The 22,713-nt window shown below is 36.4% G+C and overlaps 1 protein-coding gene across 1 annotated transcript in view; it reads left to right on the top strand.

Annotated features, from left to right (window-relative positions):
- PCDH15 (protocadherin related 15) overlaps window positions 1–22,713 on the top strand; it is a 548,396-nt gene that overhangs the window by 301,398 nt on the left and 224,285 nt on the right. Inside the window, exon 14 of the mRNA XM_058671280.1 lies at window positions 15,035–15,167. Coding sequence (XP_058527263.1) covers window positions 15,035–15,167 — 133 coding nt within the window. The remainder of the gene's footprint in view (window positions 1–15,034; window positions 15,168–22,713) is intronic.

Raw genomic sequence — 22,713 nt, 5'->3', positions numbered from 1 at the left:
TTAGAATTTCTTTTTTTCCTCATAAAATTATATACTTTTAATTTTAGACATCCTTCATGTTTTCTAGTTATATTTATCCCAAAATATGTACAGATGGTTGGTCTGTTTGTTTTTTGATAGCTAATGTTTTTGATGGGTTCTATGTGGTCCTTTTCAGGAAGATTATTTTTAGTATATAAGTATGCTTTTGATTTTTGTTGGTTGCTTTTCTATCTTGAAACTTGTACATTCTCTTCTTAGTTGTAATAGACTCAGTAGAAATTTTGGTTCCCTTGTAAAAAGAATCATGTCGTCATAAAAGCAGAAATGGCTTGACTTCCTTGTTTTCATTGATAACTTGTTAATTTTCTTGTTTTTCTTTTAGTGGGTCTAGGTAAAGTTTCCAGAATTGCCCTGGATAAAGTGTGAAACTGGACATCTTTGTCTGGTTTCAGATATTAGTGCAAGTTTTTTCAGCTTTTCCATATTCAGTATAATATCAATACTTGTCAAAAAAGTAGCTTTTTACTTTGTTGATTATTTCTCTAGCTGTACAGAAGCTTCTTAGTTTGATGAGGTCCCAATTGTTTATTTTGGTCTTGATTTCTACTGCTTTTGGAGTCTTTTTTAGGAAGTGAGGGCCTACCCCTAAGTGTTCCAGTGTGTTTCCAACATTTTCTTCCAAAAGTTTGAAGGTTTCTGGATGTAGGTTTAGATCTGTTATCCATTTAGATCTGATCTTAGTGTATGGTGAGAGATGTGGATCTATCTTTTTGTTTCTGCAGGCTATCAACCAGTTGTCCCAACAGCATTTATTGAACAGACCTTCCCATTTGCCTGGATTGTCGTTTGTCTTTTTGTCAAAGATTATTTGGCTGTACCTGTTTGGGTTTCCTTCTGGTGTTTCTATTCTGCTCCATTGATCTTCCTCTCTATCTTTGTGCCAGTACCACGCTGTTTTGATAACCACTGCCCTATAGTATGTCCAGAGGTCCGGAACTGTGATTCCCCCTGCTAACTTCCTGTTCTTCAGGATGGTTCCAGCTATCCGTGGTTTTTTGTGTTTCCAGATGAACCTTTGGATCATTGTTTCCACTTCCATGAAGAATGTTTTGGGCAATTTGATTGGGATTGCGTTGAATGTATATATTGCTTTTGGCAGTATAGACATTTTAATGATATTGATTTTACCTATCCAGGAGCATGGGCTGTTACTCCATCTTTTGAGGTCTTGTTCAATTTCTTTTTTAAGTAGTTTGTAGTTTTCTTCAAATAAGTCTTCTACATTTTTGGTTAGATTTATTCCCAAATATTTCATACTTTTCTCTGTTATTTTGAATGGTATCTTGCTGGTTAAATCTTTTTCCATCTTGGGGCTGTTCGCATACACTATGGCTGTTGATTTTTGTTCATTAATTTTGTACCCTGCCACTCTACCAAACTCTCGTACAAGTTCTAGCAGTCTCTGTATTGAGTCTCTTGGCTCTTCTACATAAAGAATCATATCATCTGCGTATAGTGAGAGCTTGACTTCTTCGTTTCCCATTTGGATTCCTCTGATTTCTTTTTCTTGTCTTATGGCCTCAGCGAGTACCTCTAGGACTATGTTGAATAGTAGTGGAGAAAGTGGACATCCCTGTCTTGTTCCAGATCTCAGTGGGAAGGGTTCTAGTTTTTCTCCATTCAGTATGATGCTGGCATTGGGTTTTTCATATATGGCTTTAATTATGTTGTGGATTTTTCCATCTATGCCTACCTTGGTTAGGGTTTTTAGTAGGAAGTGGTGTTGGATTTTGTCGAAAGCTTTTTCTGCATCTATTGATACTATCATGTGATTCTTGTTTTTCAGTTTTTGGATGTGGTGTATCACATTTATGGATTTTCGAATGTTGAACCATCCCTGCATTCCAGGGATGAATCCTACTTGATCTGGATGAATGATCTGTCTGATGTGTTTTTGAATTCTGTTGGCTAGGATTTTGTTGAGAATCTTAGCATCAATGTTCATCAAAGAGATAGGTCTGTAGTTTTCCTTCTCTGTTAGTTTTCTGTCTGGTTTTGGGATTAAGGTAATGTTGGTTTCATAGAATGAGTTTGGAAGGGCTAATCTCCAGAATATACAAAGAGCTACAAAACAACCAAAATGTCAAAACAAACAAGCCACTCAAGAAATGGGCACGGGAAATGGGCAAACACTTCACAAAGGAACAAACCCAAATGGCAAATAAACATATGAAAAAATGCTTAAGTTCCCTGGCAATAAGGGAAATCCAAATTAAAACATCAATGAGGTACCACCTAACGCCAGTAAGACTGGCCCACATGAATAAAAGCACGAACAACACTTGCTGGCGAGGTTGCGGGGAAAAGAGAACCCTACTCCACTGCTGGTGGGGCTGCAGGCTGGTACAGCCTCTCTGGAAATCAGTATGGAGAATATTCAAACAACTCAAATTCAACATACCGTATGATCCAGCAATAGCACTCCTAGAAATATATCCAGAACAATTGTTTTATGAGAAACCAACATGCACTCCTATGCTCATAGCAGCACAATCAGTAATTGCAAAAACATGGAAGCAACCAAAATGCCCATCAGCAGAGGATTGGATAAGAAAGCTATGGTTCATCTACTCCATGGAATACTACTCAGCTGTTAAAAAAAACAAAATGCAGTTCTTTGTGGCCAAATGGGCCAAACTGGAAACCATAATGCTAAGGGAAATGAGCCAATCCCAAAAGGTTTAATACCACATGTTTGCCTTAATTTAAGATGATATGATGTTATGTATGACATGTTATGTTATGAACGTTATATGTTGTGTATAAACTAAAATTGAAGTGTAGGGGATGTGGTCACAGAAGGTGGCTGGGAACTCGCATTTACTTTTAACATATTGGTTACTCATTACTATGTCAATTAATTCCATAATGATGTAAATTTTTGCTGATAGTATGTTGGAGCTTTCAATTGACTGGGATGATACTCTGCTGGCTCTGTCTTCAGACCAGAGAGGGTATACCTAAGAAGCCGTTGAACTTGACTGGACAATAAGATGCTGGACTCTATGTTTGGTATACGCTTGCAATGGGGGAATCTCAACTGAACTTGAGCTGTGGTTATGCAACAAGGTGGAGGAATCCACCATGGTGTGAGGGTTTAGGTAGGGGTGGGGAGAACCCAAGTACCTATGTAACTGTGTCACATAATACAATGTAATGAATGAAATAAAAATAATAAATAATAAAAAAATATTAATAGCATTCCTTAAAAAAAAAAGTAGCTTTTGTAGTGTTGAGATACGTTCCTACTCTATGTAATTTCTAAGGTTTTTACCATAGAAAGATGATGTATTTTCATTAAATGCTAGCTTTCCATCTGTTGATATGATCATGTAATCTGTATCCATGTTGTTGACATGGTGTGCCAGTTTTGTTGTTGTTTTTTGTTTGTTTGTTTTTTGGAATTGCATTTGGTGGACTGTGTCTGCATCCCTGCAGCCCTGGGCTGAAATTACAACATTTCATATGAGGTGCATAGAACTGGAGATCATTATGCTAAGTGAAGGAAGCCAAACAAAGACAAATATCACAAGTTTTCTTTTACATGTATCAAATAATTAAATAATTTGTCTCCTTCTCAGATGACAGTAGTTAAAAAGGTAGGCTAAGCGTATAACTGTAGAAAGTATTGACGAAAATGTAAAATATACAATAGTTTGAAGCATAATGAACAGGGAACTAGTTAGCCTCAACAGATTTGAAATTATGTATGCAGTATGAATTGTTGCTAAAAAATAAGTATTTTTTTGCCAAAGCCATAATGGTGATTAAAAATTGATCATTTTAACAACAAAAAATACAGTTGTATGCTAGGAAAATTTTCCTCTATTTGTTAGCTTTTTTAAAGTAAGAATGGAAAAAGTAACATTTTTGCCAGGCCTAAGAAATGCACACACATAGGAAGAAAATAACACCATTTATGAGCTAATAATATGATAATTGATCTTAAAAGTGCTTCTAAATGATATTTTGCATTTCTATGATAAATCTCACTAAATAAGGATGCTTTGCTTTTAAGATAAACTGCTGGAATATTAGTGTTTAATTTGTTGGTTAAAATGAATCTTGTCAATTTGATTAATGTCAAAATTTTATATAGATTCAATAGCTCTTTTTTTTTTTAAGATTTTTTATTATTATTGGAAAGCGGGAAACAGAGAGGAGGAGAGACAGAGAGGAAGATCTTCCATCCAATGTTTCACTCCCCAAGTGAGCGCAACGGGCCGGTACGCGCCAATCCGAAGCCGGGAACCAGGAACCTCTTCCAGGTCTTCCACGCGGGTGCAGGGTCCCAAATCTTTGGGCCGTCCTCCACTGCTTTCCCAGGCCACAAGCAGGGAGCTGGATGGGAAGTGGAGCTTTCGGGATTAGAACCGACGCCCATATGGGATCCCGGGGCTTTCAAGGCGAGGACTTTAGCCGCTAGGCCATGCCGCCGGGCCCTCAATAACTCTTAAACACAAGACATGAGGAAACAAAAAAGAGTTAATAATTGTAGCAGCAGGTATGAGTAAGCCAAACATTTCTAGAGGTTAGTGTATAAATTCAGTTTGGTTCTCAGAAAAAAATCAAGCATTCACAAAAGTACAATTAAATAGATGTCATTAGCTAAATATAAAAATTGGAAGAACTTTATGAAGTAAATCTTAAGACAGAAGAGATTAAATGATTCCATCAAAGGATGTAAACTTGTTTAAAATATGCAAAAATTCAAAGATATAAATGTGTCTAACCTTTCAAGAAATGGCATAACTTCAAATTTGAGGCAAGAAAAGAAGGTGTTTTTTTTTTTAATTCTTTGGGTTTATTTGAAAGGCAGAGTAAAAAATATTCTACCTGCTGATTTATTCTCTATATTTTACAACTGAATCAGGTGAATCAGGCCAGTGTCAGCAACCTAGAATGCAGTCCTGTCTTCCACACAGATGTCGGGGATGAAGTACTTGAACTTTTTATGTGCATTTCCAGTGGCATTAGCCCGAGCTTGGATTGAAAGTGAACTACCCAGAACTCAAGCCAGTGTTCCACCAATCCGTTAGAGGATGTAGTCAGCACAGGTGGCTGCTTAACTCTGTGTGCCACACTATCAGTCCCAGGGCTAAACAAATCCTGGGAGATCAGTCCCAGATAAGATCAAGAGAGCTTGGCGTCAGAACTATAACATGACTCTAAAAAAATATATCTACCGTGCTCAAGTGTCCACTCAGCAATGATAGTAGCATAAGTTAACTAGGTGAATATATATAATGGAATGCTTCTGAGACCTGAAAGGACAGAGTTGTTCCCTGCTCAACAACATGGAAAGAATTGGTGGTCATCATGTTTAATGAAATAAATTGACTACAGAAATACATGATCTATACATGGAGCTGAAAAAGGAAATATATATAACATGATAGTGGTTAAAAGTGTAGTGACTAACAGAAGCTGAAGAGGTCAAGTGGAATGAAGGTAAATCAGCAGATAGCAAGTTATAATTAATAGAAGGAAGTTCTGAAATTCTGTTGGACAGTGGAGTAATTAGAAAAAAAATGATGTATGGGACATTTATCTAGGAAAAGAGATGGAAATCTAGATGATTGGATTTTGGATGTTTTCACCTTTAAGAAATGTTACCCATTTGAGGATATAGATATACTTATCCTGATTGAGCATTACAGAATATAAAAATGTTGGAAACATCACATGGTAATTCACGAACATGTAATTTTTAAATGTCTGCTTTTTAAAGCATAATCTGTTAAAAGTATCTCCCACAACACTGGGGGTTTATCTGTATACGTCTCTCTTATCCTTAAATAAGGAGCATGGTGGGTGGACTTCTAATCCTCCCCCCATCAGCCCTTGTAGATTATTCTCCCTTTTTACTCATTAATATTCTTCAGATACCCTAAACATATCATGTCTCAAACATGCAAAACCTACTGCCCTTTGCTACTATCATCTGCAAATGACAGGTCTCTCGTGTTCTTCTCTTCTGCCTGAATTTAGTTCATACTGCCCTCCTCAGTTCTGACAGTCACTATGAGAGCTTAGTGCTGGGGAGTCTGATGTCTACACCTTCACTATCCTTTATGGAGAGTAACTCAATTCCAATCCAATACTTGCTGCGACCACTGTTGAAGCGATTCTCAATGCCTCCCCTCAAGCTCCTGACTTAGCTTTCAGCCACAAATAAATCACAAGACCAACACGTCTTATAGTTTTGGCTATTAGACATTCACCTGTTCCCAATACTTTGTCTTTTTAACACAGTGTCCTGATCATGGAGAACCTTACATTTTATTGCAACTCTTCTCTCCCAGTACTTTAGTACATCTCATCTCACTTGAATAACAAGGTAATTCATTTAAAAAATTCTCTCTGTCTGAAAGACTGGTCGCTCATATTTGTCCATAGATTCCCTGACTTCAAGTGTCTGTGACAATAGTATTTTGTTTCAGCCCTACTAGGTATTATTGCTTACCATAATCTGGAATATGCACAGAACAACCAGTTTTCTAATTCATTGGCAAAAAAAATTTTATTGTGGTTTATAAAAAGGAGTATTGCAAATAATTAGATTTAGTTTAGCAGAGTGATTTAAATATAAATTCTGGGCTTCCTGGGGGCATTGATGGTGGTAATATCACAGCATGTAAGTAATGTGACAGTTTCTTAACGCTACTTTGACAGAATAAGTGAAGGGAATTTTTGCTAAAAAAAAAAAACAGACATATATAATGTATACAGATTCATTGATCTGAAAAACTTGGTGTTTTCTACGTAACAGCAAGACATTTAGTGTGATTAGTGCTTAAAATGTGATTCAAAAGGCCAGTATAACGGTGTAGCTGAAAAAGCTGAAAACTTCAATATCAGCATCTCATACAGGCGCCAATTCATGAGTCATTGCTGATCCTGCTTCCCGTTAATGTTCTTGGAAAAGCAGCAGAAAGTCATAGAGATTTTGGGGCCCTTTCCACTAATGTGGGAAATACAGATCAAGCTCCTGGGTCCTGGCTTTGGCCTGATCCAGTATGAACAAGTAGGTAGATAAAAGATGCATTCATTCTCTCTCTCTCTCTGTCTCTCTGTCTCTCTTTCTTTCTGTCAATGGTTATGATCCCAAAAACATGCTCATGGTTTTGGTGAGGGCATACTTTCAATTTTGGGCACATTTAGTTTTGATGTGATCTTTGCTAATTCTCATAGTAAATAGATAAATGGAACCTGGCACAATGGCTTAGTGGCTAAATCATCACCTTGAATCTATCGGGATCCAGTTTGTGGACACCAGTTTGTGTCCCAGCTGTACCACTTTCCCTCCATCTCCCTGTTGTGGCCTGGGAAGATAATCCACTCTAAGAAACTGAGTACTGCCATCAGAATCTGATTATATAGGTATTTTCAATGGCATCAGACATTCAGTTGAACTAGCTTAGCTTTGGTCCTAAAAAAAAAATCACATTGTAATGTTTGATCAAATATCAAATTCCCCTTCGGAGAGTACAATCTTTATACCTCCATTTTATCTGCTAAGATAATGTCATATTTGCTGTAGGATAATGAGATTTACTTTTTCTGGAGGGAAATTTGTACTTCAAATTTAGTTGATGAATGAAGAGCTGTGAGGTTTGCCTTCAGTATTACCTTTTGAAGAAAATATTTGAGAATAATGAACATAAAAATGTAGGCCGAGGCCTTGGTACAGAAGCCTAATGGCTGAATCCTCAGCTTGCAACTGCCAGGCTCCCATATGGGTGCCTGTTCATGTCCTGGCTGCTCTGCTTCCCATCCAGCTCCCTGATTGTGGCCTGGGTAGGCAGTAGAGGAGGAGCCACAACCTTGGGATGTGAAACAATGAAGAAGATCCCTGAACCTGGCTTCAGATAAGTTCGGCTCTGGCCATTGTGGACACCTGGGGAATGAACCAGCAGACAGAAGATCTTTGTGTCTCTCCTGCTCTCTCTAAACCTGACTTTCCAATAAAAACAAATTAAAAAAATTTTTTTAATGTAGACTGTGAAATGTTTTATAGATTGACTCAGCTAGAAAAAAAATCAGTAGTACATAACTAATAACATCAAAAACAATTGCAGTAGGAAGAAGCTGTGCTGCAGCAGGTTAGGTCAGCACTTAGGAGGCCCGTATCCCAGTTCAGACTGTCTCGGATTAAGCTCTGGCTTGGCTTCTGGATCTGAGTCCTGTTGATGTACTCTGGAGACAGTAGGCCATGGCTTATGTGTTTAGGTTCCTGCCACCATCGGCTGAACCACTAGTTCCTCTAGCTCTCTGTATCTGTCTCCCATACCACTATTGCCTTTGATTTAATCACCTCTACCTCTGCTTCTTTCTGTCTTTCAAAATCAAATAATTCTTCTTAAAACAGCTTCCTAAATTTTGGGGAATGTCCATAGTATTCTTTTCAGATTGCCAAAATGATTTGAAATAGCATTAGCTCACAAAAGAACAAGCTCACAGCGTGAACAAGTTTAGTGCATACATAGAAGTGACATGCATAGGGAAGAACTGGAACATATCAGATTTTTGGTCTGTTAGTTTTTGCTTCGATAGGAATGTGAGGAGAGGGAGTCAGCATAACAGCACGTCAAGGTAGGCTTCCAGCTATGGGACAGGCATTCGATAGAGGCTTCAGTTCTAATGTGGGCCGTTCCACTGCTAATCCAGCTCCCTGCTAATGGCCTGGGGAGGAAGCAGAGGCTGCTCTTATTATTTGGGCCTCTACATCCTCATGGGAGACTTGGATGAAGCTCCTGGCTCCTGGTTTTGAATTGGTCTGGCCCTGGGCATGGTAGCCATTTGGAAAGTGAAGCAGTTGGTGGAAGATACCTCTCTGTCTCTCTCTCTGTACCTCTGGCTTTAAGGTAAAGGGAAAGTAAATATATATTTTTTAAAAAGTATAAGAAGAGGTAAATAAATAACTCATTAGGTATTTTGAAATATCATTTTCTCTACTAGCATATGCTTGTTACCTTGTATTCATGTAATAGAATTAGCTAAACATTTATTCCTAATATAAGAAGATATTACTATGTGGAAAAATGTACTAGTAGTTACAAAAAAGATGTGCAATGAAAAACAGCCCCATTCCCTAATTAGTGCATAATAACATTAAGATTAAATGATTGATACATGACATAGTATAATTCTTTTTTATTACCAGTATTATTTTCACGTAATCCAATGCTCTGTTTAATTCACCCAGTGTTAAGTAATTCATTCTCAAGCTAATTTTTCCATAATGAAAATGTTCTTTTAAATAACATGTTATATTTAATATTAATAACATGAGGAAATGTTTGCTTACTTGTATAACCGAGCAAAAGCTATTTCATGATCACTAAATTTTTCTCTTGGGGAGGTCTTTGGTAAGTCGAAGGAGATGGTGTCTACTTCATGCATTTGGAAGGAGGCACAAATGAATCTGGATTTATTGTAGTGAGTAAATGCACATCAAGGTTCATTTGGACAGGAATGGTCATAGAATTTCCTAGAAGAGGAAAACACAAAAATAAAAACATGAAGAAATGAGGCAGAGAGTATGAGACTGTGAATGATGCCACATGTTTCAACTTCTCAGTAACCTCCCTGAAAACAACCAATCCCTGCCGACAAGATGAAATTTATATCAACAAGTTTAGCCCAAGACTGACCCTGCCAGCCTTCCTCCAGCCTTAATTCTTTCAGCTGACTCATTGATAGTCTAAGGTAGTATAAAACATGTAGTTTTCTTTATTTATGGCTTTGAATTTATAGATGCATGCTTCGTAATTGTAATGCCTTTTTCTATTGGTGCACACATATATATATATGCTATTTTAAATCTGCCACTTCTGAGAAGTTTTCTCTGATCTTCTATATTTAATTCTGAAATCTATCTCTATAGAATGCTGATTTTCCCCTTCCAAAATAGATAGAATCTAAAAATGCTGAGCTGTAAATATAGCAGTTCTCCCACTCTATTGGAGGAATCAAAATAAAAAACAGAAGACTATTTCCTGTGTCTCATATACTCTGGAGAAGGCAATATAAAAATGTGTAACTGTCTCGACAACAAAGTAGGAATGTAAAATTGCAAATAACTTTGACATATTTTGACATACATGTACTTATTAGAAAACTAATACAAACTTTACATTGACCTAAATGGGAGTGGTATTATGTTATTACTACAGGTAACCTTATCAGAAGGATTTGATGTTTATGTTTTTAACTTAAATTATTGATAGAACTAAAGCATCTTAAATGTGAATCTCCTTGGCTCCTTCTTTAGTCATTTTTTTTTCTTACCATAAGTATTATAAATGAAATGTAGTTCATGGTATATATAATTGAAAATTGTGATGTCATTCTGAAACCAAGACATTAAATTTTAATGTCCTATAAAATAACATCATCCTTTGTTACAAATCAAGTATGCGTTTATTCACATAAATAAAATTAATGAAAATTCTGTAATGCCAAATTTTGTGTTGTGTCATGTTGAACAGGAAAGGTTAATTCAGTACCTTGCTTATTGTTTATGTCCTGTTGCTAATTAATATTTTAAGCCCAGTTCACTTACTTAATCTTTCTGAATTTTAAATCTTTTTTAAAACCAGATAGGTAGGTAGGTTAAAGGATCTTTTAAAATCCTGAAATTCTTTTGTTCTACTGTGACCTTCATTATCAAATGAGAAGGACTAAGCTTTACAAGTTTTATCTTTTAGAAATGGAGATTTATCTACACCACACTGGGTATATTACAAAAATAAAATTTATGTTATATGGATGTTCAGCTATATGCATTAAGAGCTAACTATAAAATATGAATATGAGATATATAAAATATAATTTACCTAATGACTTGTTTTATTGTGTGTTTAGCTGATGTTGTTGAATTACTACTATTTGTTGCAGCATTAATGTTATCCTTTTATTGTTAACATTATTGATGTGAAATTTTGGGAAGGTTGATTTTGACATTATACCCACATCAAGGTTGGAAAAGAAAGAGACCATTTTATAGGCCAGTTCTCTTCAAGAAGGCTAGCATTTGTTTAAATACATTGTAGAACACAGCCAGGTTGTGGAAGATGAAAAATTAAAACTCTGGAATGTGATCTTTCCTAAATAACTCTATTATACTGGTCTAAGGGCTGGGGGGGAAGCATAACTTGTATTCTGGTGTTTGAATTATTTTGAAAAGGAGTAGAAGGAGCGGAAGTATTAAGGAGAAATGATGGTGACCCTGTTGGACCTGTATTGTTCTCTGTATTCTGCCCGGGGTTCTTAGGGTGCTTTTCAAATGTGCACTTGTTTTTGTTTTGTTTTTTTATCTATATTGCAAATGTGCTAGCACTTCATATGAAGCCTAGATCCTTGTTTATTACTGTAGTTATCAACGAAACTGGGAAGCTAGTATAATAACTTTTTGCAAACACACTTCCATGATCTTCAAGAATTTCTTACATAAGAGCTAAAAAAGCTAATCTTAAGCAAGGTATGTGTATAGTTTTGGTTATGAGAGGAAGAGCTAAAGGCTGGGGAATGGTTAATAATTGAGGATCTGGGGCTCCATTGTACATTACAGTGATTTTAATGTAGATTTATTAAAACAAGCAGAAAGCATGGAGGTCAACATTGTGGCACAGCAAATTAAGCTACTGCTAAAGAATGCTCGTTCCAGTCCTGGCTAATCTAATGTCCATCCAGCTTTCTCTTCATGTGTCTGTGAAAGTAGTGGAAACTATTGCAGGTGTTTGTGCCCCTCCCATCCATGTGAGAGACTTTACTGAGTTCTTGGCTTCTGGGTCTGGCCTGGTTGTTATAACCATCTTAGGGATTGACCCACTGAATAAAAAAAATCCAATCTCTCTGTTTCTCCCTCCCTCTCTCTCTCCCTCTCTCCCCGTCTCCCCCTCCCCCCCTGCCTCCCTCCATCCCTCCCTCCCTCCCTCGTTGTATTCCCATCTTTCTCTCTCTTCACCTTCAGACGGTATCTTCAGCTAATGGAATATCAATCCTGTGAATTTGAAATGAGGGTGACATTGCAAAATCAGAGAAAAAAAATTAAAAATGAGGAAGGAGGAGTGAGGATAGGGCATGAGAGCAGGCAGGAGAGTAGGGTGGAAGATATACTGCTAAATCAGTATTGTGAGATATGCTCACTTTTATCAATAAAAAAATAATATTAGAAAGAGAGAAGCAACCCAAAACTAAAGCAGGAAGAAAGATTTTTTAAAAAGTCATTATGCCCAGAAGATGATGATTCCTCGAATATCCTGTACTTTTTTTGTGTTTTTCAACATTACTACTATGGGAATTCATGTGCACAATTCATAAATCTTCATGTTCACTTTTTTAAAATTAGATAAACAACCTGTACTTTTGAGCTTGTGTGAATTGTATGTTATCATTCTCATTTATCAGTTGAAACTGCCAAAGCTGAAAGGAGTGCTCTGCTCAAGATCACATAGTGGCAGCATGAAAGCTCTCACTCATAAATTTACTGTTGGAAGTCCTGTGCTCAAAATGAACTTATCTGTGGTTGTTACCAAGACTGTTGAGATGTATTACATACATCAAATACTTAGAGAAATATCAGTTGGATTATGTAGGGCCCAATATTATAGAGGATATGCTGGGAGGAAAACAAAACATTTTGATGAATAACAAACACTAAACGAAGTCAAGGTTTGCAAAGATTGTATCAGGGAGAATGTAAGTTTTATTTCTGCTGTTGGGCCAGATCACCCCCTGGTAAGAGCTCCTTTATTCCCACTGCAAGGAAATGGGACGCTCTATAATGCACATCGTATTTTGTAACCTCTTGTCATTATATTTACAAATAAGTGCCTCAAATATATAAGGAACACTTGATCACTCATTTAAGCAGGCTACCATTGAATGCTATTTTATGAATATACACATGTGCACAAGAGGTGTTCAGAAAGTTCGTAAAATACCTATAAAAATGATGTATGGAATTCAACATTACACTCAAATTTATCTTTCAATTCAAGTTAGCATGAATATATAAATTTATTTTTGATGAATTTTGTTACCAGATTTTAATAACATGATAAAATTTAAAGACAAAGATAAATACAGACTTAAAAGTAAAGGTGTGTTTATTTGAAAGGCAGAGAGTGAGAAAGATACAGGAATAGGCAGATTTTTTCAAGATTAATTTTATTGGAAAGGCAGATTTACAGAGTTAAGGAGAGACAGAAAGCTCTTCCATCTGCTGGTCACTCCCCAAGTGGCCACAAGGGCTTCTGTTGAGCCAATTCAAAGCCAGAAGCCAAGAGTTTTCTCCTGGTCTCCCACATGGATGCAGGGTCCCAAGGATTTGGGCTCTCCTCGACTGCTTTCCCAGGCCACAAGCAAGGAACTGAATGGGAAGTTCACCGACTGGGACACAAACGCATCCTTGTGGTATCCTGAAAGATCCCAAACTGGCAATGGGAGGATTTTAGCCACTGGGCTACCACATTGGGCCTAAAGACAGATCTTCATTCTTAAGGTTCACTTCCTAAATGGCTGCAGTTACCAAGCCTGGGCCAGGACAAAACCAATATGTAGGAGCCTGAAATTCCATCCTAGTCTACCACGTTATGGGCAAGGGTCCAAGTACATGGATTACCTTTGGCCTTAGCAGAAAGCTGCATTGGAAGTTAACATGCAGAAGACAAACCATCAGTTGCAGTGGATGTTTGGCATTTTAACTTGCAGCTAATCTTCCACTCTACAATGTTAGACCCTGAATAGAGATATTTTAGCTGTTTATAATAGTGCAAAAGATCAGCATTTAAAATTTGATTATTGGAACACTGATATATGTTCATGTAAAATTATTTAAAATCACCACAGCTTTTCAGAAATGATTAATAGAACATAGTCATCTATCTACTAATAAACTTGGATTTGTGTTTATTATGAAGTTATAAGCTAAAAAATTATAAGCTAAAAAGTAATAAACTAAAAAAATATAATTTCAGTGCACATCATCTGTTTCCTTCAGAAGATTTTATAAATAGAATGGATTAGTTAGTATATTCAGGCAAAAAATATTTCTGTTTGAGAGTCTTAATTGAAACACTTGACAGAAAATGTTTACTTTATAGAAAGCTGACACTCAAATTGAAATTTTAATAAAAGTGTTTTGGATTTTAAAATATTTTTTACAAATGTTTAAAATAGGTATTCCAAATGGTGGGCAGTATGTTTATTAAAAATATCACTGCCTGATCTATGTGCAGCCTCAGGTCTTCTACATTTTTAGGTTCAGTATATTAATATGTTAGAGAAAGAATATAGTACTTGAAATATTTTTCTGTAGTGTTTCTTATTTATAAACTTTGAATATCAAGGTTATGTGTTTTCCTTTTAGTAATACATTATTGAAAATATTTACTATCATTGAAAGACTTTAAATATAATTCTGGTTTTTTCTTACTGAGTATGTAAGGAAGATTTAAGAACACATTGAACTTTATTTTACCTAAGGATCACTTCAGGATTCCAACACTTGATGTACATTTACATCAGCGGAGGAAGTAATGCAATTCTCCTCATAATTTATTTTTGGTTCTTTTAATCAATACTTCCTCTGCTGGATTTAACAGGAGGAGAGTACCAGGAGGAACTCCCCAATCAGATACGTACAGAATGCATTCTGTGAAAAAGGGAGGACTTAAAGAAGTTCGAAGTCAGGATAGCTCAATTTGTTTGTTTTATTTGCGTAGCTATTCCTTCTTAATTTATACTACTATAATTAGGGAAAAATCAACACTGATGGAAAATCCTTTCAATTTCTCTAAGGTAATTTGATAAGTATTATAATTTGGTTGCAGCTGTTATTTTTCCTTCCTGTGATTCTGACTGCATCATCCTCTACAAAGTTTGGAAATTCTTTCTCAAGTAAATCTAATGACTCAACAAAGTCACGTCATGTTAAATGTAATGTAGATTTTCTTCACCATCTTGTACCCTTCTTTCTCTGCAGGCACTCCATCTGCACTGTGTATATTGAAGTGCTTCCTCCAAATAATCAAAGTCCTCCTCGCTTCCCACAGCTGATGTATAGCCTTGAAGTTAGTGAAGCCATGAGGATTGGTGCTGTCCTATTAAACCTACAGGTATGCGTTTTGTTACCTATTACCTCTCTATGTGTGTGTCCAGTCAATTGCTCTGTATCACCTCCAAATGCATGGCTGAAAGGCTAACAAATTTACATTTGGGTGTGAAGAAAAAGCCTCACAATATTGGTTAGACTGTAGAGACTGGAAATTCCATCTGGAAAGGAAATGTAAGTAATATAGATGGAACATTTCCACAGCTAGTCTGTTCTACTGATTAGCACAATTAAAAATCTTATTTCATTGGTAGGGATTAGCTGATATTATGATAGAAAAGAATGAAGGAATTGAAAACATGCACTTGACTGTTTTGTGCTTTGTGTCTGAAGAGCTGAAAGCTATTATATTCTAGAGTGATGTGTTTTTTCCTGGCTGGATTTATTTTTGATGTAGTGTTGTCTAGAGGAAATAACTTTAGACTCAAATGCTAATGTTTGGCATTCTAAATCTAAAGCTTCATACTAGAGCTAGGATAAGGCTTGGAATTTCTACTACATGTTTTGTTTGTTCTGATCAGGGGTTTGGTTGATTATTTGTAGGTTTTTTTTTTTTACCATAAAATTCACAGGTGTTTGAGTATTTCCAAGATGGTAACTTGGTGTTTACTGTTTATATCTCCCTAATCAAGGCCATATCTTCAAATTCATAACTTCATATTATGTTGTATGTTGTTAATAATGGTCACTTGTTATAAGGATCATTAGAATCATAGTGTTACCCATCAATGGATGGTCAAAAGGCAGAGTTGATCTTCTCTGTGTTACAAGGGAGTGGCAAGGGTTACCAACAGGATAATTCAAGAATCTGGCCTTATAAATTAGGGAAGATTTTAATGTGATGAATCCAGGAAAATCCAAAGATCAATCTCTACCAGAGTTACAGCCACATCTTCCCCAAATCCCATATAAATCCTAATACCTTCTCACAGAAGTCCTATCATATCAAAGTCAAGATTGTCTAGAATGATTGTACAAAATGGATGTAAGATAATAAAATACACCAGTCAAATTTTCCACATGTGGGAAGTTAACCTTACAGAAAAAGTAAGTGATACCCAAAATGAATTGCCTAAATTTCTTACTTTTAAAACAGGCTGTTTTTGTTATAGCTCATTATTTGTAACTGCCAAAATTTGGCTGGTATTGCTAGATTCTTTGGTGTGCCTCTACTTTAACACTTGTTTTGATCCTTTTATCTGAATAATTAGAGTTTGATTGTTCTTCTACTATTAGAACTTGTTGGGAAATGAATACATTAATATAGAAATTTGGAGCATTTTAGCATATAACCTTAAAATATGGTGTTAATCAGAGAGGGCATTTGGGAATGCAGTAAAGACATTGCTTGTGATGCTTTGGGATGGAAATTTGGCTCTGCCTCCAACCCCAGCTTCTGTTCGTGTTCAACCTGGGAGGCAGCAGGCTATGGCTCAGGTAGTTGTATCCTCGTCATCAATGTGAGAGGCCAAAAAGATGGATATCCAGGGTCCAATCTTCAACTTGCCCCAGCCAGCCCTCGCTGTTGCAGATATTTGAGAAGTAACCAAGTGATTTACATTTCTCTGTCTCTATTTGTCTTTGTGTCTTTCATAGAAAGAAAAATTTCTAAATTATGCACAAAAAAATCAGTTTCATCAGGATGGAAAAGCAAGCTACTCAAATTATTATAAAGAATAAAAAATATTAATACATATTTATTAAATCTTATTACAAGAACCCATTCATAATTTACATTTAAATCTTCTTAAGAATTCATCTTTTATGTCACTGTGTTCTATGAGGTAAAAGGTAATTTCTCTTGATAAAGGAGTTCAGCTTCATTCAAATATATCCCAGAAAGTTCCAGGAAATATACTGAAGGAGAATAAGTCTATCAGGCCTCAGATTTCTTGAGTATAAAAACTTGTGCAAAAAAATGCTTGCAGTGGCACTTCTATTCATCTTTTGTGCTTCTGGATGAAGCTCACAAAAAGGATGCCAATTGCAGCAGCAGTTTCTATTAAAAAGAAAGAGGGTGGCACCATCAAGTATTTATCCTGGGCATCAACCACCCACTTTTGTTCATATACAACTGAGATTGAATTTGAACTAGTGACCTATATGTTGAAAGGCTGCCAGCAAATCACTCTTCCAGAGACTTCTAGCAAAAAGGATGTATGAGAGGCTCTTTGGCTGTCTGCAGCATCTCTGTCCTCATCCGTTTTGCAAACATCACACTGTCTACTGCTGACTCACTGCTCAATTTAGAAAGACAGGGTGCATGAATAAATGTGGTTTTGAAGATAGGAGCAGACTTGTTTTAGAACAGTCTATTTTGACTGAGATTGAAGTGATTTCAGACAACGAGCCTTGCCTCTCCTGCTCTCCCTTTCCCTATTATGTAGGTGCCTTTCATGCCATCAGTGGCTTTCCTTAGCACCCTGCTGCTGTTTGACTTGCTATTAAAATTATGTTGCCCAGAACTCAGCTTTGTTATTTTTTTTTAAAGATTTATTCAGTTTATTACAAAGTCAGATATACAGAGAGGAGGAGAGACAGAGAGGAAGATCTTCCATCCGATGATTCACTCCCCAAGTGAGCCACAACGGCCGGTGCGCGCCGATCTAAAGCCGGGAACCTGGAACCTCTTCCGGGTCTCCCACGCGGGTGCAGTGTCCCAATGCATTGGGCCGTCCTCAACTGCTTTCCCAGGCCACAAGCAGGGAGCTGGATGGGAAGTGGAGCTGCCGGGATTAGAACCGGGGCCCATATGGGATCCCGGGCGTTCAAGGCGAGGACTTTAGCCACTAGGCCACGCCGCCGGGCCCTCAGAACTCAGCTTTCTAAAGTTTCTTAGACTGAACAAAATTCCCTTTATGTGGGATTTTTAGGTGCATGACTGCTTAGTATCTATTCACACTCATGATTACATGTAATTCTGACCTTTGAATGGACCTTCTGCAGTGATTTCTGGAACCAGATCACTTGAGAAAGTAAGTGCTGGTTGTGTGAACATCCTCCTTATTATTCATTTAGTTCTGTGGTGTCAGCTTGATGTTGCAGCTGTGGAAATATCTATGTCACAGAAATTGGTGGATAAACATTTACTGGCACATCCTTGTTAGGAGGCAATCAGTAAACTGTTTGTACTCCGGCAATTTTATTGCTTTTTGTCCTTCTGAGGTTTGGATCTATTTTCATCACACTATATACAATGCAACACTATCAAATAGAACTTGGTGTTATACTCATGTACACAACTTCCTGTTTTCCTCATAGAACATTTATTCCTTCCCAAATACTTTTAAAGGCACTTCACATTTTCTTCGACCTACCACAACACCATTAGCATAATTCTCTTTTCTTGGGCATGAAATCCTGTGTGCCTCATTGTCATCCTCATGCTCAGAAAATACTAGTAGTGTTTAATGCAGCACTTAATGTTGTTAGGAACTGTTTACATTCTTTAAATGATCTGATAATTCTATCTCTAAGGAGAACTATAGAAACCAACATGTCAGTAATTTATAACTGGGAATACATTTTACTCACACTGGCTATCCATCATGCTGTACCTTGGTTTTACTCATATTTCACAATCTTTTTAAAAAAGGTACAGCAGCTCTTATCTAAAAAAATTACCTTATAACACATCAAAAAATTAATACTTTTACTTCAATAGTGCTGTAGTGTTTTCAATAAATTCTTAATTCAAATTACTTGTTATCTCTAACATAACATCCTAATCATTTGATGTTATTTCTAATTTTTTCACTTGTAGGTTTCAATACTTAAAGTTGGGTATGTTAACCTGTAAAAATAAAAGCTGTATCTCTTCCACAAATATTTACTACTTCATTTTATTTGACCATACTTCTCAGAGTTTAGACTTTTATGTCTGAATAAAAATTATCAGGATTGTAGCACTTAAAAGATAATTACAATGGAAGACTTAAATTTCATCAGATGGTTCCTCTTCCTGGGTCAATGCTGGGCATTGAGCCCCTAAACAGTGGAGTTTATTAGTTCTCATTCTTTTCTAAACTAGTCCTAGAGTAACCTCAATACAGGATACCTCTTTAGGAAATATGTTTTCCCTCCCTGTCCTTTCCATGCCTGTATCAGAGAGGAAATGTAATATTAAGGAAAGGAAGATAATTCAGAAAATCACACTCAGCTGGTTCCAGATAACTAGAAAATCATTCTTAAAATGAAAAGGAAAGGAATTAAAATAAATATGATCCAAGTAGCAAGACATACTGATAAAAAGAATCAAAACAATATACTAAGTCACAAAGCTTAAGTTGGAGGACTGCTGATCATGTCAGCTATACCCCAGAACCAAAAGATTAACAGACACAAGACAAACAAGGAAAGCTCAGTTTTTCTTTTTATGTTTTTACAGTTGATTTTACTTAAACTCAATATAAGATGATGTAGGCCTGAGCATTTTGGAATGAAAGAAAAAGAAAAGAAAGGGTTTTTGAAATTTCTTGAAACCATGGGAGTTGCCTGATATTGGCAATTGAAAAAACACTGGTCTAGAGGCCATGTTGTGTTACCTGCTGTGTGGAATTTTCAATTATCTTATTCTGCAGATGTTGACATTATTTCTGGCATGGTCAATTTTGGAAAAAAGTCTTAGTTCCTTTTTGACTTCTACAAATAATCAAAATGTCCAGTTATCAGAAGATGCTATGCTTTACTGAAAGGAGCAAATAATGAATAAGTATTCAGTCATCTATTGCTGGTGTGATCCTCCTAAAATATAGCTCAACCACAATTTGCAAAATGGGGTATGATAAATGGGGTATGATAGAAAAATTACAATGTCATTACAAATTATACACTCTGTAAGGGTAAATAATTAGAACTAGGAGGATTTAAATGCCATTCAGTTATTTCTTGGTTGAACTATCTGTTTATTTGACCACTGCTTTTACTGTTTATTTACATTGACACATGGGTTTGCTAGTGAAAAAAGTGGTGATAAAACAATAATTTACTTGAAAATGTCAATATTATTTTAAAAATTCAAGAACAAAGGCAGTCTTTTTACAGAGCAGTAGTATACTTGATATACTTGCATCCCATGATGGAGTGTCTGGTTTGCATGCCAGCTTCTCAGCTTTGGAGACACCCTGCTGGCAGCTGAACACACTCAATTAATTGAGTCCTTGACGTCTATATGATAGATCCAGAATGTGTTCTGGGCTCCTGGGGTCCTTGGCTCCTTGACTCCCATATACGCCATGGACAAGACCTTGTTTTTGCAACTATTAGGGGAGTAAAGAAATGGATAGAAGAGCTAACTAACTTGCTCTTTCTCTTCCACCTCTCTCTCCTTCCCTCCCTAATTCTTTCCCCCTCTGTCTTATTTGTGCAAATAAAGAAAAAAATAACAATTATGCCAGTATACAGTTTGACAAGCAAGTGTACATGTGCAAAATGATGCCAAGAAAACCAAACCAAAAAAATACATTAGTATGCACAGGTCACATGTAGCTCACCATTGTGAGGCTACTCTACATTAACTCTGTATCTAATGCTACCAGCATTACAGTAAAGTATCTTTCCAGCAGCAAAGCTCGTTGTAAAGATGAGTTAGGGTGCAAGCTGCCTAACCCTGCAGTCTGTTTACTAACCACCAATCCTAAGGATTGAATTTCTCTTAGTCCCTTCAGGTTTGCTCAAATTTAATACTAATGTCTTCGGATACCCACAATGACTATCATTACCTTCTCTAAACTTTGATCAGTTAATATTTTGCTTGTGATTGTCTCATGATATTTGGCAAAATGGAGGAGAATTATTATATAGTGTCCACTGACACTGGAAAATGAATTTTCCCAGTGTTTTTAAACTTAAGGCTTCACTTATTGAACTGTCTGGCTTGAACAGTTTGATTCTCCCTTTCCTGGATTTGCATTCCTGGAAAACTGGAAACTGCAATAAGCAGGTAAAATGATTCACAAACAGCAGGAGAAATAGTAGTGATGAGAAACAAACCAAGAAGCTGAGTGTTCCCACTGGAAGCTAGTTGACAAAAAAAAATTACTTGAATCAGTGACAGGATGTATTTTGTTAGTTGTCAAGAAGTGTTTTATTTCTATCCACATGTCTTTGACAGACAAAGTTATAGAGAGAGACTTCTTTCTCTCAGCTCACTTGCCAAATAGCAACAAGGGTAGAGACTATAGCAGGCTGAGCAAAACCCTGTATTTCATCTGAGTCTCCCACAAGGGAAGGGCTGCAAGTAGTTGGGTCATCTTCTTCTTCTTACTAGGCACATTAGAGTGCACATGGAATGCAAGATTTCAGAAGGTGGCTTAACATACTGTGCCACAACACCGTCCCTATTCTCCTTTAAAAAGTACCTGCAGAAAGGTACAGAGTTTACCCTAGATGCATCAAGAGATTATTTTTCAACCCAAAAAATAATTCTGCCTCTCATGATTTCACTGTAATATCAATTCTGTTGTAGAACAGTTTGAATTAGAAGCAAGCACACTCTTGGATATGAATAGGTCCTGCCAGGACATCTCAGAAATATTCTAAAATGTTTTTCCCCTCTTTTCTTTTTTGTATGAATATTTTCCCTAAGCTGCAATGTCTTTTTTCCCTGAAGACAGTGAAGAAGATTATGATTCATGAATGTTTCACAGCGGGTACTTTCCTTGCATCTTGCAATCTGCAATGCCGCTTATGTTATGGGAATCACTTTGGATATTCTGTAATTAAAGAAGCTTTTCCTTTGAAGTTAATTATTTACTCTGTTACTGCATAGATTATTACTGTAGAATGCACTAAAATGCAATCTGTATCCAGCAATTTAAAAATGTCTTACATGATTAGCCCTACTTATGAGGTTATTCCAACTATGAAAAATATGAGAAATAGATGTTTCATGAGTTTACACTATTTTCTTCAACTCATGTCCTGGGAAATACATTTTTTAATCCTTCCTTTTATTATCTATATTTCTGGTAGTGTTTACTCATTAGTATTCTCTTGTGAAAGAATAATGTTCTCATGATAATAAAGTTGTTGAAATCCATTGGACACTGCTATTGGTTTCCTGGATTCAAAGTATATATTTTACATGAGGAAAGGATGGATAAGTGGGTAGATACATAGATAGATAAAAGAGGAGAAGATTCACAGTGCCATCCTGTTGTGATGTGTGGAAACAAAATCGGATTCATAATGTGGACTTTTAACATTTTCATATGTCTTAGTTTCTAAAATTGATCCCCTTGATATTTTGGTTTATGGATCATCTATGGATAATTTCTTATTATGAGTAAATAAGCTGCCAAAAATGAGGAAAACATAGTTTATGTTTTTTTTATTCCTAAATGTATTCTTCCCCCCAAAATAGCAACCTTGTGTACATCTTCCTAAACAACAATGTGCACAGGTGTGTAAAGCTGGAGAAGTGACGAAGGTTATGGGGAAAGAAACCCCATGTGATGTACATAAAGCAACTGTTTCCTAATGGTGTTGTTTTTTTTCTCTATGCTTGAAATTAACGTGAAGAAAAAGTGAGGTTTTGCCCTGGAATAGAA

The sequence above is a fragment of the Ochotona princeps genome, chromosome 13, assembly GCF_030435755.1.
Source record: "Ochotona princeps isolate mOchPri1 chromosome 13, mOchPri1.hap1, whole genome shotgun sequence".
Taxonomy (NCBI): domain Eukaryota; kingdom Metazoa; phylum Chordata; class Mammalia; order Lagomorpha; family Ochotonidae; genus Ochotona; species Ochotona princeps.
This window is presented reverse-complemented; position numbering and strand designations above follow the sequence as displayed.